Source organism: Pelodiscus sinensis, chromosome 11, assembly GCF_049634645.1.
Source record: "Pelodiscus sinensis isolate JC-2024 chromosome 11, ASM4963464v1, whole genome shotgun sequence".
In the NCBI taxonomy this organism is placed as follows: Eukaryota; Metazoa; Chordata; order Testudines; family Trionychidae; genus Pelodiscus; species Pelodiscus sinensis.
Genome location: NC_134721.1, coordinates 13,718,355 through 13,734,765, shown reverse-complemented (window position 1 = coordinate 13,734,765; position 16,411 = coordinate 13,718,355). Strand labels below are relative to the sequence as shown.

Below are 16,411 nucleotides of genomic sequence, written 5' to 3'. Positions count from 1 at the left end.
GTATTTGATAGGTCAGACTGCCAGTGTAACCCACTCACCTTCTGGGTGTGGTTCACTGTCCCAGCTAATGGCACTGAAAAGCAGCTGGCTTTTAGTTCATGCAGTAGAGACTCTCACACTAAGCTCTAGAGGTCCCAGGTTTGATTCTGCCCTCAAATTTCTGGGGTCTGCCAGCATTACACCAGGTTTTAGGAACCTTTATGTACAGTAGACATTTGAAGGCAAAAAAAATGCATTAGATCCTAGATCCACAATGTTCTAAATCCTCAAAGGTACTTAGGTGACTAATGCCTATAACAATCCATTGGAGTTAGGCTCCTATGCACCTTTACATGATTAGTGCCTAAATTCAACATTTAAGCACCATTAACATGCAATGTTGAATTTAAGCACCACTGAGATCCTCAAAACTCTGCTCAACTGCCAACTAACCCAGTAGGCACCTGGAGTCTCCAAGGACTTGTGGGCATGTACAAAAATGCCTATGTTCTGACTGCCACCAAGCTGCTTGGTGCCCTCACCATTGCAGGATCCCTTAATCTGAGATGTGTGCTCATAATCCTCCATCTTTTTTCATGAAAAAGGACTGACTAGGTTTAGGAGACGAACCCTGGAGAGGGTTCATGGCTGAGAAGCCTAAATAAGGTGCTGTGTCTCTCTTTGCCTAGAATTAGGCAACTAAATATCTTGGGGTAGAGACCAAGGGACTTAAGCCCCCCCTCCCTCACATCTTTGCATGTCCTACTGGCAAGTTTAAGGAGCCCCTTACTCAGCTGTCTTGGACTATGTCCCATTTGAGGATTTAGATCCAAGTATCTAAGCACAGTTTGTGCCATTGATAATCTACCCCCAAATGACTGCGTTTACATACTGGCTGATTCAGAGATCTCCAAGTATGTGTGAAGTTGAAACTGCATCTCTGAAGTAGATGGGAGATTTAGAATGGTGGCTTGTCTTCTGGCTGAATGGTGTATCCTTCTGGATTAGGGACACATCTGGGAGAAAAGTATTTAGCAATTAAGGGAATGAGATGAGATTGCCCAAAGAGGAATGTGGACCATTGGCAACAGCAAGTAGAAAATATCTCCAGTAGCCAGAGATGGGACATTGGATATGCAGGGCTTTGAATTACTATAGTGATTTCTTTCGTGAGTGTCTTCTCATTGGTCTCTCAGATATGCCCATGATCTGATTGTCATACCTGGTATTGGGAAAGAATTTTCCTCCAGGTCAGATTGGCAGATATTCTGGGATTTGTTTTGGGGGGCGGCCTTCCTCTGCTATGTGGGGCACAGGTCACTCTCAGGTTTGAACTGGAATAAATGGTTGATTCTCTGTAACTGGGGCTATGTCTAAACTACATTCTCTTTCGAAAGAGGGATGTAAATTAGGCAGATCAAAAGTGCAAATGAAGCAGAGATTTAAATATCCCACGCTTCATTTGCATAATCATGTCACAGCGTTCTTTTGAAAAAAGGATAGAAATGTAGCCATGTTAGTCTGGTCTAGCTGAAACAAAAAACAGGACTATGTAGCACTTTAAAGCCTAACAAGATGGTTTATTAGGTAATGAGCTTTCGTGGGCCAGACCCACTTCCTCAGATCAAATAGTGGAAGAAAATTGGCACAACCATATATACCAAAGGATACAATCAAAAAAATGAACATACATGAAAAGAACAAATCAAATTTCAGAACAGAAGGGGTATGAAAGAGGGACGTAAATGTCTGTGAGCTAATGATATTAGAGGTGATAATTGGGGAGGCTATCTTTGTAATGGGTAAGATAATTAATGTCTTTGTTTAGACCGAGGCGTAAAGTATCGAATTCAAGCATGAATGACAAGTCAGAGGATTCTTTTTCAAGTCTGGTGTTAAAAGGTCTTTGTAGCAGGATGAGCAGGATGCAGGTAATCAAGTCATTGAGACAATGCCATTTCTCATTGAAATGGCAAGAAACTGTTTTTTCTTTGTGATCCTGTCTAATATCTGTTTTGTGGGCATTGATTCTTTGGTGAAGCATATGAGACGTTTGTCCAATGTACATAGCAGACGGACACTTTTGGCATATGATAGCATAAATTATATTTCTGGATGAGCAGGAATATGTGTTCTTGATCTTATAACTCACTTGGTTAGGTCCAATAATGGAATCAGCAGAGTGAATATGTGGACAAAGCTGGCAACGGGGTTTGTTGCAAGGGAAGGTTCCAGGGTTGGTATTAGTGTGGTATGTCCTGTGGTTGTTGGTAAGAATCATCCTGAGGTTACGTGGTTGTCTATAGGAGACTACGGGTCTGTCTCCCAGAACCTCTCAGAGTTTAGCATCTTGTTCCAGTTTATTGATAATGTGTTGGACAGGTTTAAGTTGGGGGCTGTAGGTGATGACAGGTGGTGTTCTATTATTGGTTTTCTTGGGTCTGTCTTGAAGTAGATGGTTTCTAGGTATTCGTCTGGCTCTTTCAATTTGTTTTTTTATTTCTCCGGGTGGATAGTTGAGGTTTATAAATGCTTAGTAGAGATCCTGAAGTTTCTAGTCTCTGTCACTGGGATTAGAGCAGATGAGGTTGTATCGAAGGGCTTGGCTATAGACGATGGATCGTATGGTGTGTTCTGGATGGGAGCTGGAGGCATGTTGGTAACTGTATGAGTCGGTGGGTTTTCTGTAGAGAGTGGTGTCTAATTTTCCATTGGTGATTTGTACTGTGGTGTCCAGGAAAGGGATCTCTCGTGTAGAATGGTCCAGGCTGAGATTGATAGTGGGGTGTAGGTTGTTAAAATCTCTGTGGAATGTCTCCAGTGTTTCTTGGCCATACGTCCAAATCATAAAAATGTCAACGATGTAGCATAAGTAGAGAAGGGGTAAAAGGGGACAGGAGCCGAGGAAACATTGTTCTAAGTCAGCCATAAAGATGTTAGTGTACAGGATCTTTCGAAAAAGTGTTTTTTTTTTTCAAAAGAACCACATCTAGACAGTGGTTTCACTTTTGAAATACCCTTTTTTGAAAGAAAACTGTGATGCGATTATGCAAATGAAGCACAGGATATTTAAATCCGTGCTTCATTTGCACTTTAAATCTGCCTAATTTACATCCCTCTATCGAAAGAGGGATGTAGTTTAGACATTCTCTGGAAGTCTTCAAATCATGATTTGTGTATTTCAGTAACTCAGCCAGAGGTTATAGGTCTGTTATAGGTTTTATGGCCTGCAATATGTAGGAGGTCAGATGATATGATCATGCTGGTCCCTTCTGGCTTCAAAGTCTGTTAATGTAGATTTGGATGGAAATGAAGAAAGTAAGGAAGAATCTGGATTCATTCAGGCCAGTATGACTCCTATAGTTGGGCTTCAGATCCAAGATGGATATGTTAATTTTCTGGGATCCATTTTCTCCCTTTTAATACTATGTACCACTGTTCCCATAGCTGACCTTGACATTTAACATATGTAAATTATAAGGAACAGTTAATTGGATAACAATCTGTAATCTCTTTTGTTTCTTACAGAGATAGAACAAACTAATTGTTGCATTATGTGAGAAAAGTGGTGCTGTTTTTTCATAATTGTGAAGAGTTTAATCCTTTATATCATTAGGAAATGAAGATATTGGTTAACCATCCAGGTGTAACCACACAGATGTGTGCATATTTCAATTACTCTCTCACTCAGAAAAAGTGTGAAAGCTGGGTGAATACTGATTTCTTTTTTTAAAAAAAATTCATGAACTTGAATAAAAAATCAACTCACTTAAATTCATATCTGCTTATTTGCTTTTCGCAAACACTTTTACAAGCAATTATGGAAAAGATAGCTACATTAAAAATATGGACTGGCTTTGGCCTGCTGGAGAATAGGAAACGAAGTCTTCTTTATTTTTTTAACCACAGTATTTCAGATATCTTGGAAGACAAGTGGTTTGATGGCATCAATTTTAATACCCTTATAATAAATGTATACTGTTTATAATCACTTTACATATTATCAGTTCTCATTATTGAAAGATGAGAATATTTTTAAAGAGTTTGAACATTTAATACATATTTTAAAATACTGAATTTGTTATTTTTATAATAAATGAGCCATTAACATAATCCTTACAGTGGGGGTAGCATTAGTCGTTGTACAATAAGCATACATTTATTTTCTTCCTGTCCTGCCATCAGGTTATAATGTATTTAACCATTGTTATTCATGTACTAAAAAGAGGATCTTCTCTTGCATGTACTGAATCATTTCCAGAGACTGTCCATTTTCCATTATTCAAATGTCCTACTAAGAAGATCCCAGCCATGGACCACAGATATTATGGCTCAGTTTTGCTTTTTTTTTAAAAAAATGTAACAGTAGCTCACACTATGAATTATTATTTTTTTAAATACTTACATTGCACTTTTAAGTAATAATATGGAGATGGTATTTGATCAAAAGGAAAAATGCATAAATGAGAGAAAGACATGGTAAATACTTTGTTTTTGTCTATATAAGGACTGATCACATGTTCACAGATGAAGAGTAGCTTGTAGATACAAGGCATAAGAAAAGTTATAACACTTAATACTGAATTTGGGGCAGTTAAGTTTAGAATGTATTTTGAAAATCTGGTCTATTTCTGTGTGTATGTAAGGGTACGTCTAGACTACAGGCTTTTGTCGACAGAAGTTTTGTCGACAGATACTGTCGACAAAACTTCTGTCGTCAAAGAGCGTCTACACTACATTCAGTTCTGTTGACAAAGCAAGCTGCTTTGTCGACATGGTAGTGTAGACGCAAAGGACAGTTTACATGCAATAACACCTTCTGTCGACAGAAACTCTGTCGACAGAAGGCGTTATGCCTCGTAAAATGAGGTTTACCAGCGTTGACAAAACTGCTGAGTTCTGTCGACGTTATGTCGACAGAACTCAGCGGTAGTGTAGACGCAGGTATAGTTTTGTCGACAAAAGTCCACTTTTGTCGACAAAACTCTGTAGTCTAGACACACCCTAAGGGTACGTCTAGACTACCGCGTTTTGTCGACGGAAGTTTTGTCGACAGATACTGTCGACAAAACTTCCATCGACAAAGAGCGTCCAGACACATTGAGTTCTGTCGACAAAGCAAGCTGCTTTGTCGACAGAACTCCGTAGTCTGGACGCAATGTTATAGGCAATAACACCTTCTGTCGACAGAGTTCTGTCGACAGAAGGTGTTATGCCTCGTAAAATGAGGTATACCAGCGTCGACAAAACTGCTGAGTTCTGTCGACGTTATGTCGACAGAACTCAGCGGTAGTGTAGACGCTGGTATAGTTTTGTCGACAAAAGTCCACTTTTGTCGACAAAACTAGATAGTCTAGACACACCCTAAGAGAGTGAATGAACAAGAATATTTTCTTTCCAGAACTTCTTTTCTCTTTTCCTATAAACTAACACTGATTCTTGGGATCCTGGAAAATACTGTGTGTTTTTACATAGGAAATATTTGACTACTGATAAACAAACTCAATGGGGGCAAAATCTGGTTATTCTACTATCCCCAGAAGTTCCAGAGATCTCTAATATGGCACAGATCTCTAATATGGCACGATCACTGCCATAGACCCTAGCTGTAAAGTCACAATTCCTATTATGGTATAGATTCCGGTTGCCTTGTGCAGTAAAACTGTAATGGAGGGGGAGGAGATCTTAGAGGGAATACCTTATATAGGTAAAGGCCGTCTGGAGCTAGTATTAGTTCCCTTCAGCACAAGAATGTAGGCTGGCCTTCCATTTAGGAAATTTAGGTATTTCCTAAATACCAAAGTGTATTCTTCCATGCAGCTAGAAGTACCATATCCATTGTTGTAGGTGATACATCTGAGAAGGCCTGAAGATGAAGCTGGCGTTTATTGTGCTAATGAAATAGTCAGTGGTGCAGTCACTACCCATGTAAATTAGAGCAGTCTTAAGGTTGTTCTAAGTTACTCTGGAGGCCCAATTGGTCCCTCCAGCCAGTGCTACATTAATGGACTAGAAAGGTGTTTAAGAGCTATCTTTTCTCATCCCCCACTCCTCCTTATGTCTCTGCAGAAAGCCAGGTGACTGGACTGGTAGATCTGGCCTATGGAGAAAAAATAATGTGCATACAATATTCTTATTAAAATAAATTAAGCAAACAAACCAAAGCCTAACAGTCTTTGCAATATTTGGAATTAGATTTTCTTAAGCTCGAAGATTCATCCCATTGAATATTTTGATGGGCAGATCTCACTTTGATATGTCATTTTAGTGCCATGATAATCAAAAGAAAACACAGATGCTTTACTAAACCTCAAGTATTTTAGTGCCTACTGAGGAGTGGGCAGTTGGTGGTGGAGGTAGGAAGTATCAACAAAGCTTCTATTGAACAAAGCAAGTGCTTACCCTCTTTTCTGTCAGTTATAATAAATACTAAAGATCGGCCTGAAACACACAGATCCAAATCCTCTTCAACTGTAGAAAATTACAGTTCTAGATCAGAGCTTCTTAGTTCAGGCCCATACCTACTGTACATTTTTAGGAACTGTTCTCAAGTGATAAATATTAATCTAAAGTGCTTAGTTTCATTTATTATTACTTATTTGATACTTGTCACATCTAAAGCACCTATCTTCTGAGGAATTTAGAGTTTTTCAAATATTAGCTAATGAGGCCTCAGATGTCTTAGTATACTTATATTCTTTTAATAGACAGGTAAATTAAGCTTATAAGAAATTAAGGGAGAGATTCTGCCATTTTCAGTCAGGGTGAGTAATGCCTTACTGTATGCTAAGGTGACCAATTGCACAGCTTGAATGTCAGATTGTAGTAGGCTTGCGGCTTAAAAGGCTAGCCAGCCCTTGTTGCTATGCAGGCATACCTGAGCAACGCTCAACTATTAAGAAAAGGGGAAGCTGCAGAGAGGGTATTCCCTGGGGGTATGTCTACATTCCCACCCTAGTTCGCACTAGGGTGGTAGTGTAGACATACCCTGGGAAAGCAGAGTGGAGAAGGAGGAAGATGACTGATTGCTCAGAGCAAACAGGCTCCAGCAGAGAACACTGAGATACCAGGGATGAACTGGGAGAGCAACTTACGGAGGAGTTTATGAGAGAGATATAAAATTAATCCAAAGGTTGCTGGGAACAAGTAACTTCCAGCACAGAAACCTGGGATTTGGGGAGTGAGATCAGAGGCAGGAGGCCACCAACTAACCTGGTGAGAAGATATGTAAACAGATCAGCTTGCGGAGGGATTTGAATGTGAATTAATCTAATAAACCAAAAACTAAGGAGATGTGTGAATGGACAAAAGGAATTGCAAGGGCACTCAGCCACAGGATGACATATTCTAATTGCTATATGTCACGAGCTGCTCATAAAAGAACCATAGGCTAAAAGTTTCACCTAAAATATTCATTTTGAAAGGTAAATTAAATGGCATAAAGCAGCCACTTTAATCAGGAAAAAAGACCAAATTTACTGGATAAACTTTGTGTTACAAAATTTGTGTTCAGCTCTAATTCTGATGTACTCTTTTGAGGAACAGGCAAAATTCTGTTTTGCTGACAATGAAGGTTACAAAAACCATTACTAAACAAAACATATGTTTTCTCTCTTCTACAGGTTAATGAAGGTGGGGAGAAGGGACTCAAGGTTATTGTGAGTAAAATAAATTATATGAATAGTAACTAGACATTTAGAGTGGGAAGGGTAGATCTTGAATTATTTGGCCTTCCCCTATGCCCTAAGTATGATATTGCCAAAGAAACTCAGTGTCCAATTCCCATTGAATTTCAGTGGGAATTGGACACTTAACTCACTAAATCTCTTTTGAACATTGCTGTTTAATTCATAAAAAGGATTCATTGTGGAATTCTGTTTAGAAGACTATATGGTGACTAACAATGCATTTAAATTTAAATATGAAATTCACTTTATCTGTGCAAACATGACCATCTCTCCATATGTAATCAAGAAGTACACAATCTAAAATAAGGATGGCAATGTTCTTGTGGGTGTAATTCATAAATCAATACAATTGTCTCTTAAATTGACATTAATAGGGGATTCACACTTTCTAACATCTAATCTTTGTGAGGAAGAGAAGATCCATCAAGGAAATGCAAAACATTTTGAGATCATTGAGGACTTTTACATAGGCCCTAATTCTGTACAGAAAATGCCACTCCAATTCTGTTTTTTCTAATAATATTTGAAATACATAAAGAGACCAGAAAAACTATTTTCATAAGCTATATGTCCTGGAACACTTCTGAGCTTTCATAATGTATCATAGCATTACACATTAAAAAATAATTCGACTCTTCTTAGTTGCCAATATGTTTTGCTTCCAGCATATGCCAAATTTACAGACTCTGTGCCAGGTTTCTGCCTGAAGTTATTTTTCACTTTCAACTCAGAAACAACCAAAAATAGGAATTTATTATGAAAATGATGTAAAAAATGTATAGCAGAGTTTACAGCCAGCACTATAATAATAAATTGGTTTTATATATCCCCTTGTATGTGTATTTTTCCATCTGTAGAAATTATATGTAATAAAGGCAAAAAACAGAATTATGACTAGGATTAAGACAGTATGTGAGATACACAGCATATATTTAATAGCAAAGAAAAATGTATATCAATTAGTAACTGATATCTTTAACACTCCCACCACTGAATCTAATTAAGTATTAGTATACTTTCTAGCTGTAAATGCTATCAATCTTCAAGGAAAAGGGAAGTTTAAGTAGATGATTTAAGCCTTCGACAACAATGTGCTTATTTAGACATCATCTAGAGGTGATATAGCTGCTTAATATGTCATATGGCATGCACATGCATGCTCGCTATTGCACAAAATCGTTCTGCAAATTCTTGCTATATGTAACCCTTCAGTGCCCACTGAAGTTAGTGACTTCTACTGGGACTGGATTAGTCTTAAATCTTATTTTTATTGTGATTCTACAAATATGTCCCATCTGTGTAGATCTGTGATTTAATGCTTTTTCTATTACTGTTAGCTAATGTTAAGACTCTCATGTCACTTTAAAAACTTGATACTGCAAGATGTTTGGTAGCTCCTAGACTGTACTTGATATTTCCAGGAGTTTCTCAACACCCTATAAAAACAAACCTTAGACCATCATCATTATTAGCTTCATTGGACAGAGTTCTGAAAAGGGAATGGTATATTTTACCATTACAGTGAACCCTCGTTTATCGCGGTAGATAGGTTCCAAACCCGACCGCGATAGTTGAAAATCCGCGAAGTAGGGACATGTATATTTAACATGTATACAGCGAGCCCTCGCTACTTCGCGGTTCGACCATCGCGGATTCACGTATATACATAATGTAATGAAAAAAGTCCGCGAAGTCGTGAATCCGCGATGGTCGAACCGCGAAGTAGCGAGGGCTCACTGTATTCTTTTAGGGAAATTTAAATGGCTGGATAATATACCTTTATATGAATCCATTACATATATTTCTCTCATTCTACAGAACAGTGGTGGATAGCAATGTAAACAGTAAAAACTTTTATTGCAAACAAGCAAACAAACAAACACCCTGACGGAAACTCGTATTCCTGGTTCCCAATATTGTGGTTTGCCATTTGGAATAGCTTTTCTTTATTTGCTTGGCACCTCTTTTAAAATCTCACGTGAAAACATGCAGCAGTGAGGACATAATTGCTATTGAAAAGTAAATGTTTTTCAATGGTTGCCGCTTAGCAACATCTGAAATGCAATAAGGAGTCCTGCAGCACCTTATAGACTAACAGACATCTGACGAAGTGGGTCTTTGCCCACAAAAGCATATGCTCCAATACATCTGTTAGTCTGGATCTGCAAAAGCGACAAGGAGTCCTGTAGCACCTTGTAGACTAACACGGCTATCCCTCTGATACTTGAAATGCAATAGTTATTTTCTGTACCAAAAATTGTGAGTGACTGTGAAAATCACCTAACTGTAGTCTATAATGTACAAAATAGCCTGTAGGGGTAAGATCATGGTCCTATTTATATTAAAGGGAGTTATGCAATTGCCAGGACTAGATGAATCCACATTGCAATTAAATCCATAATTAGCCCATTCTGGCTGGTATACGCTTGGTTTAAGGGTCTGTTTTATTGTGTGTAGACATTTGGTCTCAGCCTGGTGCTGGGCTCTCAGACTCTGAAAGGTGGGAGGGTCCCAGAGCTCAAGTTGCAGCCTGAGCCCATATGTCTACACCTTAATTAAATCAAACCTAAGCCCAAATCTCTTACCCTAGTTCAGGTAGCACAGGTCAGCCATTGGTGTCTAATTGTAGTGCAGATATATCTATTGCAGCCAGGATTTCACCCCAGGAGTTCCCTTTTGGTGTCTATGTACTGAATTGGCACCTCAGATATCACAATGTAGGAAACTGTGGGTAAATGTTGACTTTCTCATGGTGACTACTCTGCCTATTTCAGAGGGAGAGATACAGTAGTTTATTTTGTAAAGAAGTTGATTTTGCTTAATTCTGTGAAGCTATTTGGGATACATTTATTAACGTCATTACAGAAAACAAAGATGCATTGTAATATATTTATATAAGGCTACACATTTGTTCTGCTTCTATATTCCTTATTTAGTATGACAGTAAATACTTACGAGACTTCTTAGTAGTGATGTTGACTGGAGTGCTAGATGGTCCTGTTCCAGCTGTGTTGTAAGCTCTTATTGTTGCAAAATATAGTGTGTTGGCTTTTAATCCTGTGATGTTTTTTGCTGTTACATTTCCACTGACTCTAACTTTACCAGCTGCGGTTTCCTTGGAATCATCTGTCCAGTATAAAACCTGAATATTAAGGGCAAAGAACAGGCAGTTCATTGTTTTCCCACCAATTACAGTCTTGATTGGAAAGGAGATAAGCCAACAACTAAGGTTTCAAGGAAGACAGCATGTTTTGTAATCAAAACTGCCAGGAAATAAAATGAAGCATGAATATTTATAGTGAAGAAATAAAATTTCAGACTCTGAATACAAATTAGAAAAGCAAATGAGAAATCCTTAGTTTTATAGATGTCCAAAAGGGAAACCTTGAGAAGGTAAGAAATTTTAAAGGCTTGTCTTATTTTATAATTTGAGCATATTTGAAGGAAACTTAAAAAAAGACACAATGAGACACTTATATGAGCCATCAAGGAGGATTTTAATTATGTTTCTTTACTATGTGGTTTTGTTACAATAGCAAATATTTTCTTAGACATCTCTTTTTTTCTAATAGATGTTTGATTTACTAAGGCTTGCATACTCTACACCCTACCACTTTATATTAATATAAAGTATATTAATAAGTATATTAATATAAAGTATATTAGTATATTAATAATGATAGGACAATAGAAATTTAAATATTTCTGTTGTCTGCATTAGTTTTATTAAGGGCTTATTTTAACAATAATGCATGTGAAATGGGCTGGATTTACAGGACTGGAAGCTCAAGTAATATTTCAGTGTCAGTGTATTCATAGAACATATAGAGCACAAATGGGGGTAATGTAAAAAACTTCCTGCCCCGCACCCTGCACCAGAGTGCCATAACTCTTTGCTGAAGGCATCACTTCTGGGGATCAATTATTTCCAGATTTATATCCCATGAAAACCCATTGATAGCAATAGAATTGCATGCTGCGTACATAAAGGTGGAGTTTGGAGCAGGCCTTCATGACTATTCAGTGCAGGAGACTGCCAATCAGTGTGTGCAATAGGGAGAAATGTGCTATTATTGTAAGCTGTTATTTTTTATTACTGGGATAGCTATTCGCTGCGAGCTGGGCTGAGAATATCAATGCAATTTACATAAGCTACAGAACAGTCTTTTGATGATAACAATTTTCAGTTACTCCCGATTTCAAATGAATTTGTACTGGTGACCCAATGTCAAAACACTTGCTCTCTCTCATTTATATGCCTCAGAGCCATCAAGTGCCCGATGTTGCTCAAACAGTATTGAATTGCTTATACTGTAAGAACATGAATGGATAGGTGGAAGAAAAGTTAGAGTTTTTAGAATAAAATGCAAGTACTCTTAAATAGGTTGAACCTCTCTAGTGCAGAAATCTCTGGTCTAACAACATCTGTTCACTTATCATGGGCATGGCCAAGTTTCCTGTGGTCCCATAAAGTTTGCTTAAAGCCAGCATTCCTGGCTCTCAATGTTCTGTGTTGTTACTTAGTTCTAATTTACTCCTAAATGTCTTCTAAGAGCCCAATAAGCAGTGGAAGTGTTGGTAATGCTGCTATATAATGTTTTACCTTCTGTGGTTCAGAAAACTCTCTGGTTCAACATCAGTCAGGATCTGAGAGTCCTAGCCTAGAGAGGGTCAACCTGTAGTATTCATTGCAAAAGAGCAGACCTAAGGGTTGATTATGAAGTCATAATTTATTTTTTGCCATTATAGGAAGGCACAGACAGAACGGTAGTATACAAATCCTTGTGATTATTCCAGGTGAAATGTTGCTAATGAGAGCTGGGTTAAGGTTTCTTTATCCATTAACTCACTGTAATGGAAGGCAAACTAGAATATGCATGGCTCTCAGAAGAGATATGATTGCAATGAAGTCCGAAAAGAACATCTTTCAATAAAAATATAATTAATGTTACATGCATCACCTCATAGCCAAGCACCCTTCCTGTATGCCTGTTCCATGCTATAGCATTCCAGGAGACTTCAACTTCAGAAGCGGAAAAGCTCTGCACGGAAACCCCCGATGGTGCAATCTGAGGCTCTAAGATCATAGGAAAGAAAAGGCAGGTCTGTAATAAATGCAATTTACAGAACATATCATTGGATTAAAAGCTGAGACCATCTAAAGCGCAGGAACTAAAAGGAACAAAAGGTATTGTGGTTAAGGCACTGGGCTGTAACTCAGGAAATTTGATTTCAGTTCCTTGTTTTTCAGACATCATGTGTGACCTTGGCTAAGTCAATAAGAGCATGATTTTAAAAAATGCTCAACTCCTGCAACATAAGCCAGATTTTCAGAAAAGCTCAGCTCCAATTTAAGCAACAAAATAAGTGGCTATGTTTACAATAGTGCTTAGCATCCACAATATCAAACTCTTTAGAAAACTATGGATATAAGCAGCATCTTTTAGCCTTCTTCTGATTCCATAGATGGGAGCTGTTAGATGATAAGTGGTTTTGAAAATCTGGACCTACACCCTCTTCACTTGAACCCCCATCCATAAAATGCAGGTCATATTTTTTCCTCTTCTATGAAACAGCCCCAAAGAGAATACAATAGCAAGCAAAATGTGGTAGCATATCTGAGCAATGCCTGGCACTATGAGGCCATAGTTCTCTATATTCTAGTAAGGAGGAGAGGATGGAAGATGACAAAATATGGGTAAGATCAGAAACAGTCAGCTGAAAAAGAGTGCCATTCAAAAACATCAGGAAATGCCAGATGGCTAAACAGTGACAAATTTTTAAATTGCTTATACACAATGCTAGAAGTCTAAATAATAAGATGCGTGAACTAAAGTGCCTCATATTTAAGGAAGATATTGATATAATAAGCATCACAGAAACTTGGTAGAATGAAGACGAACAATGGCACACAGTCATACCAGGGTACAAAATATATCAGAAGGACAGAATAGGTCGTGTTGGGGAGGGAGTGGTGCTCTTCGTGAAAGAAAATGAAGAATCAAATGAAGTAAAAATCATAAATGAGCCAAAATGTTCCATAGAATTTCTGTGGATAGTGATCCATGCTCTAATGATAAGAGTATAGCAGTAGGGATCTATTACTAACCACCTGACCAGGAGACCGTTAGGCTGCTTTTGCGGAAAAACTTGCCAGCTGTCTACACTGGCCGCTTGAATTTCCTCAAGAACACTGACGATCTCATATAAGAAATCAGTGCTTCTTGTGGAAATACTATGCTGCTCCCGTTCAGGCAAAAGTCCTTTTGCACAAAAGCTTTTGTGCAAAAGGGCCAGTGTAGACAGCTCAGATTTGTTTTGTGCAAAAAAGCCCCGATCGTGTAAATGGCGATCGGGGCTTTTTTGCGCAAAAGCGGGGCTAGATTGCCACGAACGCTTTTCCGCAAAAAGTGCTTTTGCAGAATAGCGTCCATGCCAATCTAGACGCTCTTTTCCACAAATGCTTTTAATGGAAAACTTTTCTGTTAAAAGCATTTTTGGAAAATCATGCCAGTCTAGACGTAGCCTTAGTGACTATGAAATACAAAAGGAGATTATAGAGAGGTTATCAAAATAAAAATTCAATAATAGTGGGGGATTTCAACTTTCCCATACAGACTGGGTACACGTCACTTCAGGATGGGATGTAGACATAAAGTTATATGACATCTTAAATGACTGCTTCTTGGAGCAGGTGATTCTGGAACCCACAATTTTGGGGAGAGGCAATTCTTGATTTATTCCTAAGTGGAGCACAGGATTTGGTCCAAGAGGTAAATATACCTGGATTGCTTAGAAATAGTGACCATAATGCAATAAAGTTGAACATCTCTGTGATGGGAAAAACACCTCAGCAGCCCAACCCTGTGACATTTAATTTCAAAAAGGGGGACTACACAAAAATGAGGAAGTTAGTTAAACAGAAATTAAAAGGTACAATGCCAAAAGTTAAATCCCTGCAAGCTGCATAGAGACTTTTCAAAGGCACCATATTAGAGGCCCAACTTCAACGTATACCCCAAATTAAAAACCACAGTAAGAGAACTAAAAAAGTGTCACCATGGCTTAAAGATAAAGTAAAAAAAGCAGTGAGAGAGAAAAAGGCATCATTTAAAAAGTGGAAGTTAAATCCTAGTGAGGAAAATGAAAAAGAAGCATAAACTCTGTCAAACAACTAACCAAAACCTAAAAAAGTAATAGCAAAATATTTTTAAGTACATCAGAAGCAGGAAGCCTGTTAAACAACCAGTGGGACCACTGGACAATCGAGATGCTAAAGAAACACTGAAAGATGATAAGGTCATTGCAGAGGAAATAAATGAATTCTTTGTTTTGGTCTTCATGGCTGAGGCTGTTTGGGAGATTCCCAAACCTGAATATTCCCATTCATTTTAGGTGACAAATCTGAGGAATTGTCCCAGATTGAGGTATCATTAGAGGAGGTTTTGGAACAAATTGATAAACTTAACAGTAACAAGCCACCGGGACCAGATGGCATTCACCCAAAAGTTCTGAAAGAACTTAAATATGAAATTGCAGAAATATTAAATGCGGTTTGTAAACTATCCTTTAATTCTATACCTAATTATTGGAAAATAGTTAATCTGACACCTATATTTAAAAAGGGCTCTACAGGTGATCCCGGCAATGACAGACAGGTAAATCTAACATCAGTACCGGGCAAATTAGCTGAAACAATAGTTAAGAATAGAATTTTCAGACACATAGATGAACTTAATTTGTTGGGGAAAAGTCAACATGGATTCTATAAAGGGAAACTTAGCTTTCCAGAAAGCCTTTGACAAGGTCCTTCACCAAAGGCTCTTAAGTAAAGTTAGTAGTCATGGGATAAGAGGGAATGTCCTCTCCTGGACTGATAACTGATTATAAGACAGGAAACAAAGGGCAGCAATATATGGTCAGTTTTCAGAATGGAAAGAGGTAACTAGTGGTGTCCCCTAAGGGTCTGTACTGGGACCAAACCTATTTAGCCTATTTATAAATAATCTGGAGAATGGGGTAAACAGTGAGGTGGCAAAATTTCCAGATGATACTAAACTGCTTAAGATAGTTAAAAGCAAAGCAGAGTGTGAAGAACTTCAAAAGGATCTCACAAAACTAGAGGATTAGGAAACAAAATGGCAAATGAAATTTAATGTTGATAAATGCAAAGTAATGCATACTGGAAAAATAATCTCAACTATACATACAAAATAATGGGAACTAATTTAGCTATAACGACTCAAGAGAGAGATCTTGGAGTCATTGTGGCTAGTTCTCTGAAAACATCCACTCAATGTGCAATGAGAGTCAAAAAATTCAAACATAACATTAGGAATCATTTAGAAAGGGATAGAGAATAAGACAGAGAATATGTTATTGCCTCTATACAAATCCACGGTATGCCCATATCTTGAATACTGTGTACAGATATGGTTGCATCATTTCAAAAAAGTTTGAAAAAGATTCAGAAAGGGCAAATGATTAGGGGTTTGAAACAGGTGCTATATGAAGAAAGATTAAAAAGACTGTGACTTTTCTTTAAAAAGAGGAAACTGAGTGGGGATATGATAAAAGTCTATAAAATCATGACAGGTATGGAGAAAGTGAATAAGGAAAAATTATTTTCTTGTTCCCATAGCATAAGAACTAGGGGTCACCAAATGAAATTAATGAGTAGCAGTTTAAAAAACAAAACAATAGGAAGTTTTTCTTTATGCAGTGCACAGTCAATCTGTGGAACT

At 37.9% G+C, this 16,411-nt stretch overlaps 1 protein-coding gene across 3 annotated transcripts in view; it reads right to left on the bottom strand.

The window, feature by feature from the left end:
• The window catches only part of CNTN6 (contactin-6), a 158,923-nt gene that overhangs the window by 5,911 nt on the left and 136,601 nt on the right, over positions 1-16,411 (bottom strand). For all 3 annotated transcript variants that reach the window (XM_075938669.1, XM_006122484.4, XM_075938670.1), the window contains 2 exons: positions 12,629-12,744; positions 10,623-10,809 (listed from right to left, as the gene is read on the bottom strand). In XM_075938669.1, the coding sequence (XP_075794784.1) occupies positions 10,623-10,809; positions 12,629-12,744 (303 nt within the window). The remainder of the gene's footprint in view (positions 1-10,622; positions 10,810-12,628; positions 12,745-16,411) is intronic.